At 41.0% G+C, this 20,569-nt stretch overlaps 1 protein-coding gene across 1 annotated transcript in view; it reads right to left on the bottom strand.

Moving 5' to 3' along the window:
• Positions 1 to 20,569, bottom strand: part of LOC126452251 (neuroligin-2-like) — a 162,374-nt gene that overhangs the window by 98,177 nt on the left and 43,628 nt on the right. Inside the window, exon 4 of the mRNA XM_050091042.1 lies at positions 18,213 to 18,410. Coding sequence (XP_049946999.1) covers positions 18,213 to 18,410 — 198 coding nt within the window. The remainder of the gene's footprint in view (positions 1 to 18,212; positions 18,411 to 20,569) is intronic.

The raw sequence follows: 20,569 nt of genomic DNA, 5'->3' as shown, positions 1-20,569 counted from the left end.
AATAGTAAGATCACTCTTAAGTAGCGCGAACACACAAATAAGAAAAGTTAATGGTGTAAATTAATATACATAGTGTTGCTACAAGAAAAACAAAGGTTTCACATATAATCGTGGTCTCTAAGACCAATAAGCTGTAAGAGAAGCTAAGCTTCCACATGTAATGTTGATCTTTTTGCGCGTTTTACACTTTGAGATATATCACACTAATGTGTACTACTAAAATTTTTAATAACGACGTAAGTGTCTGATCTTCTGAGCTCGAAATTCTTCTAGATAGTCTTACTCAAAGAGCTGACTTTTAATTCAGAGTCAAACGCTCTGTGATTTAAGAAATTCATCATACGTTATCGCACATAGTTCATCTTATGTAAAAGGAAATTTAAGAACCTTCAACGCAATCGAGGCGGGTTTTTAGTTTTTTAATATAATTTAAAGGAAATTTACTTTGAAAGTAACGCTTCTCAAACCACCATATTTTCCCGTGACCTGTTAGAAACTGATTCGTTTCAGCAGTTGCCAGAGAGCACCATTTAACAGGCGCCACTGCTCTTGGGCAGCTACGATGACGCAGGAAGCTATTACATTCGTACGTGTAAAACATTAAAAGATCTGCAGTATGTTACAAAAGAAACAAGGCATCAGAGGATACTTCAAGAGCATCGGAATTTCGTGAACCATACTAAAATACATAACTCGGCTGAATGTACACATTCGTATGTCCAGATTCGGATGCAAATTTTCTTGATTACCAGTACTGTATTATCTCATGTTTGATTCTTTATTATGGCATAATACCATGCGAGCTAGGAGATGGAAAATGTGCACTTGAAATTCACCGAATAGTTTAAACCAGCCAACAGTGTGAAAAGAAACACTTCGTTTCAAATAAACTGACTGCCTCAGCGCTAAAGATTAATAAAAGCCAAATCTCTTTAGCAAACCGACAAAAATAAGTTCATTGTTGTGCAAGGTGATTAATGCTTGACTGTCAGACAGATGGAAATAAAACCTGAAACTAATAACATATTGTAGTCTTCCGTGATTATGCGAACGTATTTTAAATCATTTGATAGCTCCCGACAACAGAAATCCGTTTTGTTTTCATTTAATGTGAGGGCAATAAATGAAGAGGAAACATCAAAATCACTAAACGTAAACACGGGACACACGGAGACTACCCACCTCCCCACTACAGCTCAGATATCTCTGTGCATCAACCCCGTATCTACGATATTTCCGAACCGGGACAATAGTACGTAGATAGCGCCGCCCAGCCACACATCCGTAGGCAGAAGCGGGAGAAGGTACTACAATTGCGCATGCACAAGAGCCCGTCCGCAACTACTCAAACGAGTCTAACGTACGAAGCTGTCACGTCACGTTCATCGAAGGCAATTTGTTGTTAGGAGACATTGCATAGTCTTCCTAAAGCCTTTGACACACTTTGCTGTTGGCAGATGCTTGTATGAGCACTATGTTTTGCTGTTGTATATGGCGCATTTACTGTGCTACTTAAGTTTTATTTTCGTTATTTTTTTTTCTCGTTCATGTTTTGTTGCTGCAGTATTATTCTGCAGAAGCGGGGTACAGTAAAATTATTTGTTGGAGAATTGGTTCTTACCAAGCAAAATCACAAAAATTTCACTGAAAACTAAAACAAAGAAAAATTCACGGAATTCAAAAAAATTCACGGGTTTTTCCCGGTTTTCTCCCGGAAGAAAAAATTCCCGGGTTTTTCCCGGATCTCCCGGTTGTCCCGGGTCGTATACACCCTCACGATACGTGAATGCCACCTCCGAACGGTAGTGCAACCATATCGGCAGCATATTGGGGTGGCATTCGTATTCATGGACGACAATTCGCGTCCCCATCGTGCATATCTTGTGAATGACTTCCTTCAGGATAGCGTCTTCCCTCGACTAGAGTGGCCAGGGCCTGGGATGGATTGAAAAGGGCTGTTTATGGACGAAGTGACCCACCAACCACTCTCAGGGATCTACGACGAATCGCTGTTGATGGGTGGGGCAATCTGGGCAAACTTGTGGATAGTATGGCAGAACGAATACAGGCATGGATCAATGCAAGAGGACGTGATACGGGGTATTAGTGGTACCGGTCTGTACAGCAATCTGAAGGCCTCGCTATATGGTGGTGCAATATGCAATGTGTTGTTTTCATGAGCAATAAAAAGGGCGAGAATGATGTCTATTTTAGTTTCTATTCCCAATTTCTGTACAGGTTCCACATCTCTCGGAACTGAGTTGATGGGAAACTTTTTTGATGTGTGTAATGAACTGTAGCTGCAGTGACTCAATTTTAAATGGGCATAATCATGTACACTATTATATTGTGTTTTTTTTTTACCACATAGCCACAGAAATGCAGTTTATACTTGGCCAAATGTACCTGCGAATGTGAGTGTACCTGGCAGCTTCAGACATGTTTTGAAAAAGATCCACTGTTGAAATTCTTTTTCACATGGTAAAATGTATAATGTACACAAAGATGGCGATGTCATATAACAATGCCAAAGTATTTCATTGTCGCAGATATTACAATATGTGCATTGATGTGACACTAGGCTCTTCAATATCTCGTGAACATACCCACAGAAATACGATATATACTTGTGCAAATGTAACCACGAAAGTGACGTGTAACTGGAAGCTTAAGATATGTGCTTGAAAAAGATCCCCGCTTGAAATTGTCCCGTAGCACGCGTAACAAACGGAATACAGCCCTAAGAGAACTCTCGTTCTGTCGTTGCAACCACAAGAAAATGTGTGTTGTTTCAATGGACGCGATTCTCTTTGTTCAGGTAGAGCGTCAAGTGTGATGGTGATTTACGCTTGGTTTCTCGCCTACATCTGGAAATGTAGTGTGCTACAACATCTTTGGAGGTTTTCTTCCTTAAACACTGATAATTGTAGTGTAATTTTTAGTTGCTGTGCAGATCTATACATTTCTGAAGTTTCACATAGCACACTTTTTCGCACACCACTGCTTTCTGTTTATTTTTATAAGTATGTATGCCACGTATACTGAAACACAAACCATAATACAAGTTAAAGTATAAAAATAAACATAAAAGTGGTGTGCAACAACTTGTGCTGTGTAATTCGTGAAAAATTCATAGTTCTGCAGGGCAACTAAAAATTAGACTACAAGTATCAGTGTCAAACCAAGAAAACATCCAAAGATGTGCTGGCAGACGGTATTTCCCGATGTAGGCGAGACACCAAGCCTAAATCACCACCATTGATGACGCATTACCTTGACAAAGCGAAACCCGTCTGGTGAAAAATCTCGCACTTTCTTGCAGTGGCAACTACAGAACTAAAATACCCTCAAGAATTGTAAACCAGCTACGGTGAACATGACCACGCAGGTGGAGAATGTAGCCTGCTTGGACAACTTTAAGATTTGTTTACATGGTTTCCAAACGTTACTAAGGGTAATATAGTTTTCTGCTGTATGGCACCACCACCCCAAGAAGCTTTCGCCACAACGGGGTATAAATAACCGAAAACTAATGTACCTATCAACCATTGTGAATCCAAATGTGAACAGCCGCGCCTGAAGATAAACGTGTAAGTTCGAAACCGTCACTTCACTATATTTGTATGTGAGCAAATTTATCAATAGTGGCCATCTACTGTATTCTTTCTCACAGCGGTAAACCTGCACAGAGTACTGGTACTTTTAAGTTCAAAATTATCATTGAAGCAGACGTAAGGCTTGGAAAAATACCCTACTTGATAATAAAGTGAAGCACCCAGAAGGACAGGAGGAAACGGATTATAACTTCACAAATTGAGAGGCTAGCAGATGTTATTTCAATACTTGCAAAATAGAGACAGATTTACAAAGAGTATGCCAGTATGTTCTCACTTATAGCTGGCCAGGATGTATGCACTGATTCGGTCCGGTATGGTGACATACAGCCATGACAAACTTGCCCACTGCTGTTGCAACTGGTCCTTCATATCCAGGATAGTGGCACTGTGACAGATTTGACGTCCGAGCTGGTCCCACACAAGTTGTATCGGGGAGAGATGTGGGGATCTTGCTCACCTGGGAGTACTTCAGCATGGAGCGTACAGTTCAATGAAACGCGTGCCGTGAGAGGATGACCATCATCCTGTTGAAAATCGGTACCACGATACTGTCACACGAGAGATACACATGTGGAAGCAGCATGCTCATGATGTAGCGTTATGCCGTCAGATCTCCCTGAGTCTTTTCAGACCTTCAGCTGTCATAATACCCGATGGCACCCCACACCATAACACGTGGTGTTACACCTCTGTGCCTCTCCAAAACACTGGAAGAACGAAATCTCTCTCCAAGTCACCATACTTGCTGACGAAAGTCATCCGAGGTCGTACAGAACCGCTATCATCACTGAATACAGTGAGACTCCATTCATCAGCTGCCCACACTTCCCAATCACGACACCACTCAAAACGCCTACGCATGGGGCGGTAATTCACTAGTGCAGCTTCTGCTAGTGCTCACCAATGGTGCGGGATGGCATACGATGTAGCAGGGAGTTCATTACCTGCTCTCTGATGTGAACGGGTTACGATGTGATTGGTGCACGACTGGGACCTTGACGATGAACATCGAAAAGTCCCACAAATTTGGATATTGCACGATGCCAACAGCCCGAGAAATGGAGAAATACAATGGGTCACCTTCCCATTTCTGTCAGATGCTGACAACGTTGTCTCACTAGAATACGTGGTATCTCTGTGGCAGTCACTATAATAAATCAACATCTGACGCAGTTCATGCCTATAACATACCCTACCTTATGCTTGCCCTAACCCCTTCATAGCCGCCTCAAGGCAGTAAGAAGTATCTTCAGCGGGTGGTCTTTTTTAAACATGGCTTTTTTTACCCGTGTGTGTGTGTGTGTGTGTGTGTGTTTGTGTGTGTGTGTGTGTGTGTGTGTGTGTTCCAGGTATGTTCTTGTGGATTTAGGGCTTTCAACATGTGCTCTTATTATAAAAATGTGTGAAACGAATCTCGTGAAATAATGTGCCTAAAATAATATCACTTCAAAACACAATAATTCTCTCCAGTTTTCGTGAACTTTTAGTTATCCATTTCGATATACTTATAAAGATAGTAAAATCTAAATATACCACAGGATAAAGAAAGGAACTCGGGAATCCGTGGCTAGCTGATCACTTAGGGAAAGAAGAGTTTGGGCCTGCCACTCTGGTAACACATTAGAACGTTCTCCCTTTTCCTTTTTCTCTGGGCTCTTCCTCGTCCTCGCTGTTCGTCAATTCCACTGGCAATTATGTCATCGCCTGCCGGAGTGACCGTGAGGTTTAGGCGCTACAGTCTGGAGCCGAGCGACCGCTACGGTCGCTGGTTCGAATCCTGCCCCGGGCATGGATGTGTGTGATGTCCTTAGGTTAGTTAGGTTTAATTAGTTCTAAGTTCTAGGCGACTGATGACCTCAGACTTTAAGTCGCATAGTGCTCAGAGCCATTTGAACAATTTTGAATTATTTCATCGTACGATAACAGCTCAAAGCAAGGACGAGCAACATGTCATTCGAGCCAGTCTTGGCTATACCCTTCTGATAGCATGCTTTATATCCTGAAGACTCTTTAATAAGTCCAACCAGCAGGAATACAAAATGGATGTCTGGTGACTGTTTGGTGCAGTGATGCACTTATCTAAAAGAAAGATGTTTTTCTAAGCTTTCTGTGGCATACAAACCATGGTTTCCTGCATTTTCATCGATTTTATTTGAAAGCTTTGATTTTAACCATCATTAGTAAATTTTGTAGTGTTACCACTGATATTTTAATGTGCATTGTTGTTGAATTTCCTTTTCTATATCCCCGACTTAAGCATATTCTGCGAGTACCTGGTCGATTAATTTAAGGTTAAAAAAAACGTTTACGTTAAGATATTGTTACTAACGACACAAAAGCAGCACATTCGTAAGAGAAAGTTTAGACGTCAGCATAGAAGAGCAACGATGATTTTTGATAGTGTGGGGGAAACCGCCGGACTGGGCAACCAAGCACTAATTTGTGGAAATGGTCGCATAACGAGCAACGTTGAGCGAAGACATGGAGCCACAAAAATTACACGAACGGTAATCGCTTTCAACATTAACCCAAGGAAGAAGAGGTTGGTAAAAACATCAAATATTGTGAGACTGACGCGTTAATAAAAATGGTAAGTAGGCTGAATATTTCATATGAGAGCAGAATGTATGTTGTTTCGACGTTTTCTGTTACTCGTAAAAAGTCTGCGGAATCGTGACATCAAAGAAAGGAAAGCAGGACAAAGGTTTAACATCCTATCGACGAATAAGTGATTAGAAGTGGACTAAAACTTTTATTTGGGGAAGATGCGGAAGGAAATAGCATGTGCCCTTTTCAAAGACGATGTTCCAATAATTTTTAATCAGTTTAGAGAGACTCGTTGAGTGCTACGACATTGCTATTGTGAGTGGTAATCTTTCTTTTCTTTTTTTTTCACTTTATACATAGCTTTGCTTGTTCAGACATCTTATTCTACAGAGTAAAGTGATAATTATGTTTTTATTTTATTAATTATTTGTACGAATCTTTTATTGTCGTGATTATTTTCAAGTTCTGACCATGTAGCAATTTTAATTTCACAATAATCTTTGTATTAACTCCTATAGATGTAAATGTGTAAAGGATAACTGTTATTCGAACTATGAGAGAAATAAACACATAGAGTCAGAGCTCAGTAGCGACTTTGTGTATGCTGTGGATATAATCAGATATAACAGTGGGTCGGTATCGTGTTGGATAAAAACTAAGGCACAATATTTTCGAAGTCTTACGTCCCGATTGGATCATGGAGTTAATATTGACGTGAATATTCTGACAAGAAAGTGTCTGACTTTCTCGAGTGGTGCCAGCTTCCTGGAGTATTACAAATTGAAATGGCGAAGCGCACGTCAGTTGACAATCATTTTTGTCTGTTATACTAAATTTGTGGTGGAGTGAGCTGCAAAATCAGATGTGTTCTAAGATTTTTCGTTTGAAACATAATGACGTTTCACGCGCGTTAAAAGAACAACAGTCGTTATAAAACTAACTGAAGATTTTATTACATTTGAAATTTATTCAAGGCATTGAATTCACGAATATGACTCGTGTGACAAAACGGACAAACTATAACTTCACGATCGGCGAGCTGAAGGGAATTTTGTAGTTGTTCATAACTGTACACCTGATGTTAACATCTGCATCGCGTGTGTCAGTAATGTTGTCGTTCAACACATGCGAACTTTGATTCACATAGTATTAGCAGCTTACGGCCAGCAACCAGGCTTTACTCACAGAAAAACAAGCCAGTGGATCATGCACTAGACGGTAAGTTGTAACACGTGGAATTTATCTCTGACGTATCTACGAAAATTTGGACACCGCTACCGCTGAGCTTCCACCAACATCGCAATGCATCGCATCCCAAGCACAATTAATTCTAAAAACGCTCTCAGTAAAGACTCGAGTTCAACATGAATGTAATTTAACTACTGCTTGTGAGAAGTTGTGTTCAGTGTTTTTTTACTCTGAATAAACGTAATACAATAGAAAAGGTATTCAAAATTTCCTGCTGTCAGTTTTGCTGTAGTGTTATCTCTCTGCCATTACAATTTGCCAAATGTGTTTTGTCCCTTTTATTTTGGTAGATATTGCATGTAACATTGTGTGTCTTTTAGAGGATGTATTTCAGTGTATATGTATGCAGTGACCACATTATGCAGTTCTACGCATTATGTTTTACGTGTTTAAATGCTGTCATCTGTGCCGTCCATCAATTGTTTCCGAACTCCGACTAGTATGTATAAAGCAACTAATTTCTCATTGGTTCATGACATAAACACTATTAGAACTTCACACGTGACAGCTACACGACTACTGGGAATTAATTACTTACGTTCTAGGACATTCTCAAAGCATCATCACAGGTCTGAGTGATCTTTCATGCTTTTGTGGAGCCCATCCAACGATATTCCAAGCTGTCTCACCATTATTCTCAAAAGTATTCATCAGATTTTTTAAATTTCGTTTGAGATTTGCTTTACCAAATTCTAACGTAACCGTAGAGCAACGAGTTATTCTGAATGTAGAATAATGAAATTTCACTTCATCTCGTTTCGGGTTTACACATTTAGAAACAGCGCACAGACAAAATTCGGTATTTTAATCTGTTCAGAGATTTATTTACTTTGCACTAATTAGGAACAGTCACAGGAGAACTGAACCATGGTACGTCCGAATGCTAATCTAAAGGCACAACCACAGTGCCATTTCACTCCCAAGAGAGTAAGTTCTAGATCCCTGATAACCATTGTCTGCTAAGGTAAGTGTGTGCCATCGAACTCCGTTACGGCTCACAGTTTTACTCAGTCAGAATTAATGGTGAAAATTACCGTACTATCTGTTTAATAAGTCACAGCTGCCAAATACTAACACGAATTCTTTACAGATGAATTGAAAAACTGGTCGAAGCCGACCTCGGCGAAGATCAGTTTGGATTCCGCAGAAATATTGGAACACGTGAGGCAATACTGACCCTACGACTTATCTTAGAAAATAGATTAAGGAAAGGCAAACCCACGTTTGTAGCATTTGTAGACTTAGAGAAAGCTTTTGACAATGTTGACTGGAATACTCTCTTTCAAATTCTAAAGGTGGCAGGGGTAAAATACAGAGAGCGAATGGCTATTTACAATTAGTACAGAAACCAGATGGCAGTTATAAGAGTCGAGCGACATGAAAGGGAAGCAGTGGTTGCGAAGAGAGTGAGACAGGGTTGTAGTCTCTCCCCGATGTTATTCAATCTGTATATTGAGCAAGCAGTAAGGGAAACAAAAGAAATATTCGGAGTAGGTATTAAAGTCCATGGAGAAGAAATAAAAACGTTGAGGTTCACCGATGATATTGTAACTCTGTCAGAGACAGCAAAGGATTTGCAAGAGCAGTTGAACGGAATGGACAGTTTCTTGAAAGTGGGATATAAGAAGAACATCAATAAAAGCAAAACGAGGATAATGGAATGTAGTCGAATTAAGTCGGATGTTGCTGAGGGAATTAGATTAGGAAATGAGACACTTAAAGTAGTACAGGAGTTTTGCTATTTGGAGAGTAAAATAACTGATGATGGTCGACGTAGAGAGGATATAAAATGTAGACTGGCAATGGCAAGGAAATCGATTCTGAAGAAGCAAAAGTTGTTAACATCGGGTATAGATTTAAATGTCAGGAACTCGTTTCTGAAAGTATTTGTATGGAGTGTAGCCATGTATGGAAGTGAAACGTGGACGATAAATAGTTTGGACAACAAGAGAATAGAAGCTCTCGAAATATGGTGCTACAGAAGAATGCTGAAGATTAGATGGGTAGATCACATAACTAATGAGGAGGTATTGAATAGAATTGGGGAGAAGAGGAGTTTGTGGCACAACTCGACAAGAAGAAGGGACCGGTTGGTAGGACATGTTCTGAGGCATCAAGGGATCACAAATTAGCATTGGAGGGCAGTGTGGATGGTAAAAATCGTAGAGGGAGACCATGAGATGAATACACTAAGCAGATTCAGAAGGATGTAGGTTGCAGTAAGTACTGGGGGATGAAGAGGCTTGCACAGGATAGTGTAGCATGGAGAGCTGCATCAAAACAGTCTCGGGACTGAAGACAACAACAACAACAACAATTAATGTTACCTAGATTTTAAAAGAATCAGCCACATGATGCCTGTTACGGAAATCAAATGATTAAAATTAGCACCACTTGCAGTATAAATTTAAACATTTAAAAACTTCCTCCTCATAATTCCACCTTAATAATTCTTGTGTACTCTAAGGATTTTCTCCTTTCCGCTACGAAGATACTTTCAAAATTAAGTTCTTACCACTTTCAGTCACTTTTTTCATCTTCAGTACTTCAGTTGCCGAAAATCAAAACCCTTACAGTAAGTAAGCAAATGAACGTAATTAAAAGTTACACAGTATTTCACATACCGCAATACGCACGTATTGCTATCGATATTTATAGGTCTTATATTAATACAACAACGGCACGAAAATGATTCCATTTTGTATCCTATAACACAAGAAAATTGATACTGTTTGTTATAAAGAGAATAGCGCGGTTCATATGTTTCTTTTGGTGTTCCACAACGTAAGAAATTATAATACTATTTGTTAGAAAGAGAATAATGCGGCTCATTTGTATGTAAACTGGTGAACGTGATTGTTAGACTACATTAGGCATCAAATTTCACTTCAGCGGACGATAGAGGATGGAGGACTGAAAACACTTGCTTCCGACCGAGATATGCCGTGCCATGTGGCAGTGAGCCCAATGGAACCCCATCAGTGATGGGGAAACCTCAGGGAACAATGGCTTCAGAAAGAAAATGATGCAGATAAGCCGGCAGCGAAATATGACCTCACTGGCACGCGTATCGGGCATCACGCAAAGGTTCCCACTACTTTTCGTTTGTGTTTTGGAACACGAATCTGATGTATCTAAAAGAGAATCGTTATCTGCCTTATAAAAAATTGAATACGTAGTTTTATTTTTACTTTTTAACGAAAATTGTCCAGTACTTCGCGCATTGTGTGCCGCAGGGGAAACCGGATTCAGCCATAACCATGTGTAGCCTAAAATACTTAGAGGCCTAGAACGAATACATACTGATCATTACTGTATTTGGAATATTTTATTGTTGCTACTACGGATCCTGCTCACGCAGTATCTCATCATACATACTTTCTATGATTTTGAAACTAAATTTGTCAAAATAAAATAAAATACTTTTTACGTCTTCTTGGTGATAAAACTTTGCACGAGTTCTTACTTAGATGGAAATAATCGTTAAATAAACATTGGCTACTATAAATATTCAAAACAAAAGTAAGTATCTCTCGAAGACAGAACTTTAGACACGTCCTGCTGCACCATGACTTCTTGGAAAAATACTCGTATCTTCGTTAGTCAGTTTTACAAGAAAATTATTTTCAAAAATTTCTGAGTTCTGATATTCATATTGTTACCTTCATTTCTTTCCTGTCTGTTACGAAATTCGTTTCTTTACACCGATCAACAAGTGAATTTTAATTATTTGTAGGAAATTCTGCAGATATTTTCTTTTGCGTATTGATTTGTATCCTGATCTTTTAATTGTTTTACTTCGTTCAATAGTTCCAATTTTATTACATTAGCATAAGGAAATTTGAGACATAAAACTATAGAACTGAGTCTAAAATTAGTTTATGCAGCGTGGTCCATTGATAGTGACCGGCCAAATATCTCAAGAAATAAGCATCAAACGAAAAAACTACAAAGAACGAAACTCGTCTAACTTGAATGGGGAAACCAGATGACGCAATGGCTGGCCCGCTAGATGGCGCTGCCATAGGTCAAACGGATATCAAGTGGGTATTCTTAAATAGGAACCCCCTCTTTTCATTACATATTCGTGTAATACGTAAAGAAATATGAATGTTTTAGTTGGACCACTTTTTTCGCATTGTGATAGATGGGGCTGTAATAGTCACAAACGTATAACTACGTGGTATTACGTAACATTCCGCCAGTGCGGACGGCATTTGCTTCGTGATACATTACCCGTGTTAAAATGGACCGTTTACAAATTGCGGAAAAGGTCGATATCGTGTTGATGTATGGCTATTGTGATCAAAATGCCCAACGGGAGTGTGTTATGTATGCTGCTCGGTATCGTGGACGACATCATTCAAGTGTCCGGACCGTTCGCCGGGTAGTTACGTTATTTAAGGAAGCAGGAAGTGTTCAGCCACATTTCAAACGTCAACCACGACCTGCAACAAATGATGATGCCCAAGTAGGTGTTTTAGCTGCTGTCGCTACAAGATGTTTCACTGCATGACAGAATGGCGATGTACTTCCAACATGATGGATGTCCGGCACATAGCTCGCGTGCGGTTGAAGCGGTATTGAATAGGATATTTCATGAGAGGTAGATTTGTCGTCGAAGCACCATACCATGGCCCGCACGTTCACCGGATCCGACGGCCCCGGATTTCATTGTGTGGGAAACGTTGAAGGATATTTTCTATCGTGATCCACCGACAACGCCTGACAACATGCGTCAGTGCATTGTCAATGCATGGGCGAACACTACGGAAGTTATTTACAGGTAATCACGCTGTAACAGCATGCGTTCTCAGAAATGATAAATTCACAAAGGTACATGTATCACATTGGAACAACCGAAATAAAATGCTCGAACGTACCTACGTTCTGTATTTCAATTTAAAAAACCTACCTGTTACAAACTGTTTGTCAAAAATTGTGAGCCATATGTATGTGACTATTACAGCGCCATCTTTCATAATGCGAAGAAAGTGGTCCAACTAAAACATTTATATGTCTTTACGTACCACACGAATATGTAATAATAAATGGGAGTTCCTATTTAAAAAAAAAACACAGTTGTTATCCGTTTGACCTATGGCAGCGCCATCTAGCGGGCCAACCATAGCGCCAGCTGGTTTTCCCCTTCAAGCTAGACAAGTTTCGTTCCTTGTAGTTTTTTCGTTTGACGCTTATATCGTGAGATATTTGGCCCGGTCACGATCAATGGACCACCCTGTATAATTAGCTACTACATGTGAATAGAAACAATTGTATTTAATGTATTTGTAAGGTATAACTAATGTTAATATGACTTGCTTCTTTTATTTGTAAAAGAATTTCACTTATAGTGTTACATTTTAGATCTTGGAAAATATAGCACTATAAGCGTAATTCTTTTCTTAAGAGTATGTTCATGTATGTGGACAGTGCTTGACCTTTTCTGTAAACAGATTTTATCTTTCTTTGAGAAAGCGTGACCAAAGTACGAAGAGGAGCAGATTACTGCAATGAAAAGAAAAGTGTGCACGTGATACAAGCGCAGAGAACTAGCTTTGTAGTGCCTCGGTTACGATTCGGATGGACAGCATGTGTTGGAATTGTATAATAACGAAAGCAATAAACTTGACTTGTGGATTGTAAGAAATAAATTAGATGACAGTCGGAGAATTGTCCGTCAGAGAGTAATTTTATGGGAGTGTAATTAAAACACCCAGTACTAAATCGGTACAGTATAAAGAGTAAAATATGAAAATAAAAAGGTACATCTATCGCAGCCTGACTGAAAGCGGCTTTCGCATCTTAAGGACATGAGAGCACGATGCCTGAGCGCTCTGAATATTTTAACACATATGAGTCATGGTGAATAAGGAGCACGCCTAACCAGTATGCGCGTTTAATAGAGACTTTGTGCTACATTGGTTCGATTTTTGGTGCATGGTGTTTGGATCCTCGAATTGGTGAACCAATAGACTGGCCACATCGGTACTGAGGTATGTGAGCCAACGTTTAACACTAGGTGGCAACACATTTCGTGAGACAAGGCTACTGAAGTCACAATTGCCTCAATACCATACTGGTACTCGTCCACCAGTGGAAAGACTGGTGTACGAGCCAACTGTGTGAAACAAGATTTTACGGGATCCACATGAAGGTCTGCCCTTAGGTCGCAAAGGGTACAAGAAATATTTTAGTTGTGAGATTATTCCAAGGGGAATGCACTCTAGACCCAGCTATTAAATTACTGAAACTTCCCGGCACATTAAAACTGTGTGCCGGACCGAGACTCGAACTCGGGATCTTTGCAAAGGCAAAGGCAACGGTCCCGAGCTCGAGTCTCGGTCCGGCACACAGTTTTAAAAAAATGTTCAAATGTGTGTGAAATCTTATGGGACTTAACTGCTAAGGTCATCAGTCCCTAAGCTTACACACTACTTAACCTAAATTATCCTAAGGACAAACACACACACCCATGCCCGAGGGAGGACTCTAACCACCGTCGGGACCAGCCGCACAGTCCATGACTGCAGCGCCTTAAACCGCTCGGCTAATTCCGCGCGGCTCACAGTTTTATTCTGCCAGGAAGTTTCATATCAGCGCACACTCCGCTGCAAAGTGAAAATCTCATTTTGGTATTAAATTATTGTTTCACAGCACGTGGTCGCTTCCCGTGCTCTGGGAGTAGGCATAGACTTGAGCTGTGGATCCACCGACGTTTTTGGATTTGGATCCCTATGTCTGGCTTATTTTGATTGATTGACGTACCACTATTTACCAAAAATGGTTCAAATGGCTCTGAGCACTATGGGACTCAACTGCAGAGGTCATTAGTCCCCTAGAACTTAGAACTAGTTAAACCTAACTAACCTAAGGACATCACAAACATCCATACCCGAGGCAGGATCGAACCTGCGACCGTAGCGGTCTTGCGGTTCCAGACTGCAGCGCCTTTAACCGCACGGCCACCATTTACCAGTTTATTAGTTACGCCTGATGGCAGAAGTTGGGTTCAGTGTTCCCAACTACGTATTTCTTACGAGTAAGTTACGTGTAACATGAGGAAGTGGTTTCTAGTACCTCGAAACCTCTTTGAATCTGAAAATAAACAGCTTAAATACAGCTGAAGCGGCTACTTAATCTTGAAGATGGTTAGTCACAGCTGTGGTTGCCCTTTCTACAAGATTTTCCTCATTAAGATAGACATTACACTTACACCAGTGCATACACTGATGATTAAAAGCAAGATGAATAAAGGTTTGTTCATTAGTAGCTCTCTTTGGTTTTTAAATACGATTTTCTTTGAAATATCTTCTATATGTGTGGTACCATCAGAGCATAATACTAAGGCGGTTCTGTGGGTGTTCACACCTGTTCAGCAACCTATCATTAGTGTTCGTCTAAAAAATGAATACACTTCCCTTAGTGTTGGCCAGCGTAAATCTTGAAGCTGTGGGAACAGATGACGTGTCTTCATAGCAAGAAGATACTGCCTGGCTCTGGTCCCATAGTACGCTACAGGCATAGCAGCGAATGTCTCCAGCAGAAGACAATCCAGGACAACCTTCTACAATTACGCTTAGAAGAAAAACATAAACCTCTCTGCTGGGTACCAGGACATGTGAAAATATGCGGAAACGAGTAAACAATTCAAACTTCTGGAGAAGCTTACGGAGAACACAATGTGCCGTTCCCCTGCAGAGTGTCGGCTTGCTATTGAGGCAGGGAGATACGCATAAGTGGGAGGAACAATGGATAGCAGTGATGAATCATGAGTTGCGATCAGTAAGTCCAGCTATCCGACTGTAACCATCTCGGACCGATCGCTACGACTGGACAGCGTGACCCAGAACTGCCCGAAAATAGGGGAGGTCTGTAAGACATAGCTTCTGACAGGAATCCTTAATCAGTGATGGTTCGTGTGTACACTTCACCAGATGCCACATACTAACTCAGCACATCTTACATTTGAAGGAGGGGGCAGAAGTAAATTTAAATGGGAACTTGTCATCTATTTAAACCGAAGGCGAGGCAAGTGTAGTAAAAGTCTGAAAATGTAATAAATGAAAAGCACCAGTTTGCTTTTGTTCTACATGTCCCGAGGTGATTTTAAAGCATAGTTAGATATAATAAAATTTATTGCCACAGCCAATGGCTACAGTCTCTTCCACAGGAAACAAAAACGGAAAATTATACCCCTCCTCTATGCCCCACCTTCTTCCCCATCCACTGTCTGCAAGAAGTAGTGTACACTACCATTTATACGTGAGGTATCACAGATTGTTGCTAAAGCACTAAAATCCTGCCAGTGTAGGCTTTCCTATTATGTCAGGAAAACGACAGCCGAGTGTGTTTTAAATAGCAAAGATAAGATCCAGTTATTAGCCAACAGTGGGGTATACAAAATCACCTGTTCTGATTCTGACAAATTTTACATTGGTCAGTCAGGCAGAGACATCGCAACTACGCTTGCTGAACATGAACGCAGCTGGAGGTTGCAGAATTCAGACTTTGCATTTGCTGAGCATGTACTGAGTGAGGGTCACAACTACCTGCCCGTGTCCTGTGTACTTCACCTAGTAAACAAAGGCCTGAAACTAAACCTGCTAGAAGCCCTCGAAATTAACAAATATCTTGCTCAGAGTCCAGATCTAATCCTAAATGACCAGACACAGCTAAACACTTCCCCTCTCCTAAACTTTATATAATCATCTCTTTTGTTCATTCCTTACCACACTGTCTCTTCCTACAAATTCCCATTTTCCTGTATTCATAAAGTTCTTTTGTTTTGTTGAAATTGTCTTTGTATTCCATATAGACTGTAGTTTCAATAGTTAAGTCTTTCTTTAAATTGGTACTTGTATTACTGTCCATGTTTAACACCACTTGTAGTTGTGTTTAACGCAAACTGTTTCACAGTCTGTGGTTTGAAGAGCACCAGCAGATGAGGTACAGGCGGAAGTAAAGCTGTGACAACAGGGCGTGAGTCGTGCTTGGGTAGCTCAGATGGTAGAGCACTTGCCTGTGAAAGGCAAAGGTCCCGAGCTCGAGCCTCGGTCCGGCACTCAGTTTTAAACTACAGGAAGTTTCAGCACCAGGATGAGATTACCGCTCTCCCCTGGCCACCAGAGTCCCCGGTCTTAGACTTAGTCGAAAATATATTCGACCATGTCGATCGGGTTGTTCGCGCTGTGGATCCTCAAAACGAGAAACCTAGATCATCTGGCCACAGCACTGGTCTCGGCATGGCTCCACATCCCTGTCGGAAGTTGTCACTCACTCTCTTCCTGAACATTTCGCAGCGGTTCGCGCTTCAAAAGGTAGATATTTAGGCTTTCGACAGTGGTCACACTTACGTGACAGGACAGTGCAGTTCGCGTTATTGAATTTCTCTTTCTGTAGTAATTGTTAGAATTGCTCGTAAATAATATTTTAGTATTTGTGTGAGTATTTGCGTCTCTAAAATATTTTTGTGTATTCATCGTTGGTAACTTTACTGTTTTACCACTTATCCACTTATCCACACACGTCCCAGAAAATACGGACGCTGAAGAATTTCTAATGAACCTGATGAAGCGCGCCAAAACGCGTCATTGAAAGCTAACGCTACAAGCCACAAATACTTTGAACAAGCTTAATTTTATTGTCACGACTGATTTCGGATTGCATTATTTCAATACAGTGTCACAATTGTCAGCAACATGTCATCCGCTCCTGTACTGCTTAAGATATTTTAAGCTGTTTGTGCCGGCCGAAGTGCCCGTGCGGTTAAAGGCGCTGCAGTCTGGAACCGCAAGACCGCTACGGTCGCAGGTTCGAATCCTGCCTCGGGCATGGATGTTTGTGATGTCCTTAGGTTAGTTAGGTTTAACTAGTTCTACGTTCTAGGGGACTAATGACCTCAGCAGTTGAGTCCCATAGTGCTCAGAGCCATTTGAACAAGCTGTTTGCACCGTTTTATGTGCGTACAGTGTGGAAGCAAATGATATGCTGCTGACAATTGTTATACTGTACTACAACGCCTCTAAGCACCTGAAGACAGGCAGAACATCTCGACGTCGACCTTAGAAACAAAATGAAGCTCCTTGGGGTAACTTATTTGGGACTTGCCGCGTTGGCTCTCAACGACCACTAAACACAAAATTATACTTATTATACCGGAGCTAAGGGAGCCCCTGAGGTTCGGCAGCCCATATTACACCAAAGAGGAAGAGTTTGTCTATGCCCAAGGCGTACCAAAAGCACAATGGTAAACACCGGCTATTTACATACAAGATAATGGAAACAGGCATTCCGAACACTACTTCCCGCAGGGGGAGCTCGAGCCACGACCTACAGGAAGTATCACTACGCCAAAACCCTATTGGTTAGAGACAGCTATTTAGGGACTAGAACCAGCCCCGAAGTTCAGTTCACGCCGGGTAGTGACTTCGTGTACTGAGACCGTTGAAGATAACGTCTTCGTCTTTGAATTGGACTGTTTCTATTGTGTGTGTGTGTGTGTGTGTGTGTGTGTGTATGTGTGTGTGTCTGTGTGTGTGTGTGTGTGTGTGTGTGTGTGTGTGTGTGTGTGTAGGTTGCCACGAACCTTTGTGGAAAATTAGAAGTGAAGTTTCATTTGCTTCAATTAGGAGACCTTTACTGGCATAATTACTGTTACCCATTGTTTGTTGTCCTGTCATCAACCTTGCGAACTTACATCAACAAAAGTTGTGTTTGTGAAAAATTGAGAATCGTCAGTCACAACAATACTTATTATAACAATCATCATCTTCAGTGTCATCATCAGCACCAGCTCACCGTCGGGCACGGCGCTGGACGTCATGAGCAGGTGGACGCAGGCTGCGCCCGTGCCGTGCCCCACCAGCGTCACGTTGGTGGGGTCGCCGCCGAAGACGGCGATGTTCTCCTGGATCCAGTGCAGCGCCGCGATCTGGTCCATCAGCCCGTAGTTGGCCGGCGACCGCAGGTACACATCCGTATTGGCGTTCAGGAAGCCTGTAGGGCAACCAACCGAATAGACACTTATAACGTACTACATTCTCCAAAGGAAACGATTGTAAAAGAGACATTCACCAAAGCTGATAAGACTCTTCCTCTGTATCCCAATAAATTATTATTCATGCAGGTATCTCGTCTCTACAGCTACAACTAAATGAAAGCGTTTCACTTTTATATATGAAGCATCTTCAGTGGCCTGTAATAAACGTTTGTTTTTATGTATATAATAAATCCATTAAGTAGTAGTTAAAAGTATATTAAAATGTCACGTTTTCTTCTGTTACTCTCTTGTTTTACAGGTTGGAAACAACTGTGGCTGCACAATTTTCGTGAGTTAAAACTTTCGTTTGGTGTAACATTTCCAATGTTGTTAATTCATGTTTGTCTTCTGGGTATGTATTTATTCTATCTTCATACCCCAGATGACTCATTTTTGGCGTTTTTTATACGACATTTGTTTCAAACACTTCAAGTGTACTTGTGACTGTGTATTGAATTTGTGTTTCTTTACCCTGTGTAGTGTTACCAACCGTCACTGCGTTTTATATTTTTGTTTGCGTTGCGTATGTGTGGTTTGATATTTGTTCATTCGTTATGTGTGCGTATGTGTCTTGTGTGTGTTGTTGTATGTGAGTACGTTATTCTTCGTATGAGTGAATTTTTTGCTTTGGGCTCACGCGCGCGCCTGTGTGTGTGTATGTGTGAGTGTGTGTGTGTGTGTGTGTGTGTGTGTGTGCGTGTGTGTGTGTGAGAGAGAGAGAGAGAGAGAGAGAGAGAGAGAGAGAGAGAGTGAGAGAGGGGGGAGGGAGAGGGAAATAAATTAATTATTTAGGCTGTTTATGTCTACACTTCTATTTGTTGTTGTTTTAGTGGTAACATGATCAGCGAGTTATTGCTTATATTGATTTGGCCATTAATTAATTTGCTCTCATTCCAAGGGCTCTTGGTAGATGAAACTTTTTCTGTGAGGCAAATGAAATCGCAACTGGAAATATTTGGGACAGAATTGGTAGGGAAACTTCCTGAGCCGGCCGTTGTGGCCGAGCGGTTCCAGGCGCTTCAGTCCGGAACCGCGCAACTGCTGCCGTCGCAGGTTCGAATACTGCTTCGGACATGGATGTGTGTGATGTCCTTATTTTAGTTAGGTTAAAGTAGTTCTGAGTCTAGGGGACTGATGGCCTCAGATGTTAAGTCCCATAGTGTTCGCAGCCGTGTGAACCAAACCTCCTGAAAACTATGTTCAGAAAGGGTGGATTTGAGGTGTTTCTGCATAAATTCTAGGGGTAATATATCCCATAAGAGAAATACAAAAACCTAGTAAATGCATTTATTTATATGTTTCCTGTATAAAATAGTTGGCGTACACGACTCATGCGATGTATGAGATATTGCTGATGCCCCATACTGATTAACGTAGGGCGACCACCACTTTGAATTGCTGTAAGTAACCAGGTCCTGTGCGGGAGGTGGCCGGGTCTAGGGGAAGTTCTGAGAAACGTAGTCGAAAGGTATACGGAAATAAGGATAATATTCAATATGTAAAAGAACAGCAGAGAATCGAGGCGTTCGAGACGTTGTACTACAGATGAATGTAGAAAATCAAGTGAACTATTAAGATAAGGCGTTTGAGACGTTGTACTGCAGATGAATGTTGAAAATCAAGTGAACTATTAAGATAAGGAATGAGGAGGTTCTCCTCAGAATCCACGAAGAGCGAACGATTTGGAAAACACTGAAAAGAAGAAGGGACAGTATGATAGGACATATGTTAAGGCATCAAGGAATATGCTCAATGTTACTAGAGGGAATTGTAGAGGATAGAGACTGTGGGGGATGACTGAGTTTGGAACACATCGAGCGAATAACAGGATGTGGGGTGCAAATCCTACTCTGAGATGAATAGGTGGGCACAAGAGTTCGAGTCATGTTGACCCCAATCAAACCAGCCAGAGAAAAATCTGTGAGAGGTATTGTAGCTTACAAGGGAACCTCCCCATCGCACCCCCCTCAGATTTAGTTATAAGTTGGCATAGTGGATAGGCCTTGAAAAACTGAACACAGATCAATCGAGAAAAAAGGAAGAAGTTGTGTGGAACTAATAAAAAAGTAAGCAAAATATACAAACTGAGTAGTCCATGCGCAAGATAGGCAACATC

This window comes from Schistocerca serialis, unplaced genomic scaffold, assembly GCF_023864345.2.
Source record: "Schistocerca serialis cubense isolate TAMUIC-IGC-003099 unplaced genomic scaffold, iqSchSeri2.2 HiC_scaffold_842, whole genome shotgun sequence".
In the NCBI taxonomy this organism is placed as follows: Eukaryota; Metazoa; Arthropoda; class Insecta; order Orthoptera; family Acrididae; genus Schistocerca; species Schistocerca serialis.
This window is presented reverse-complemented; position numbering and strand designations above follow the sequence as displayed.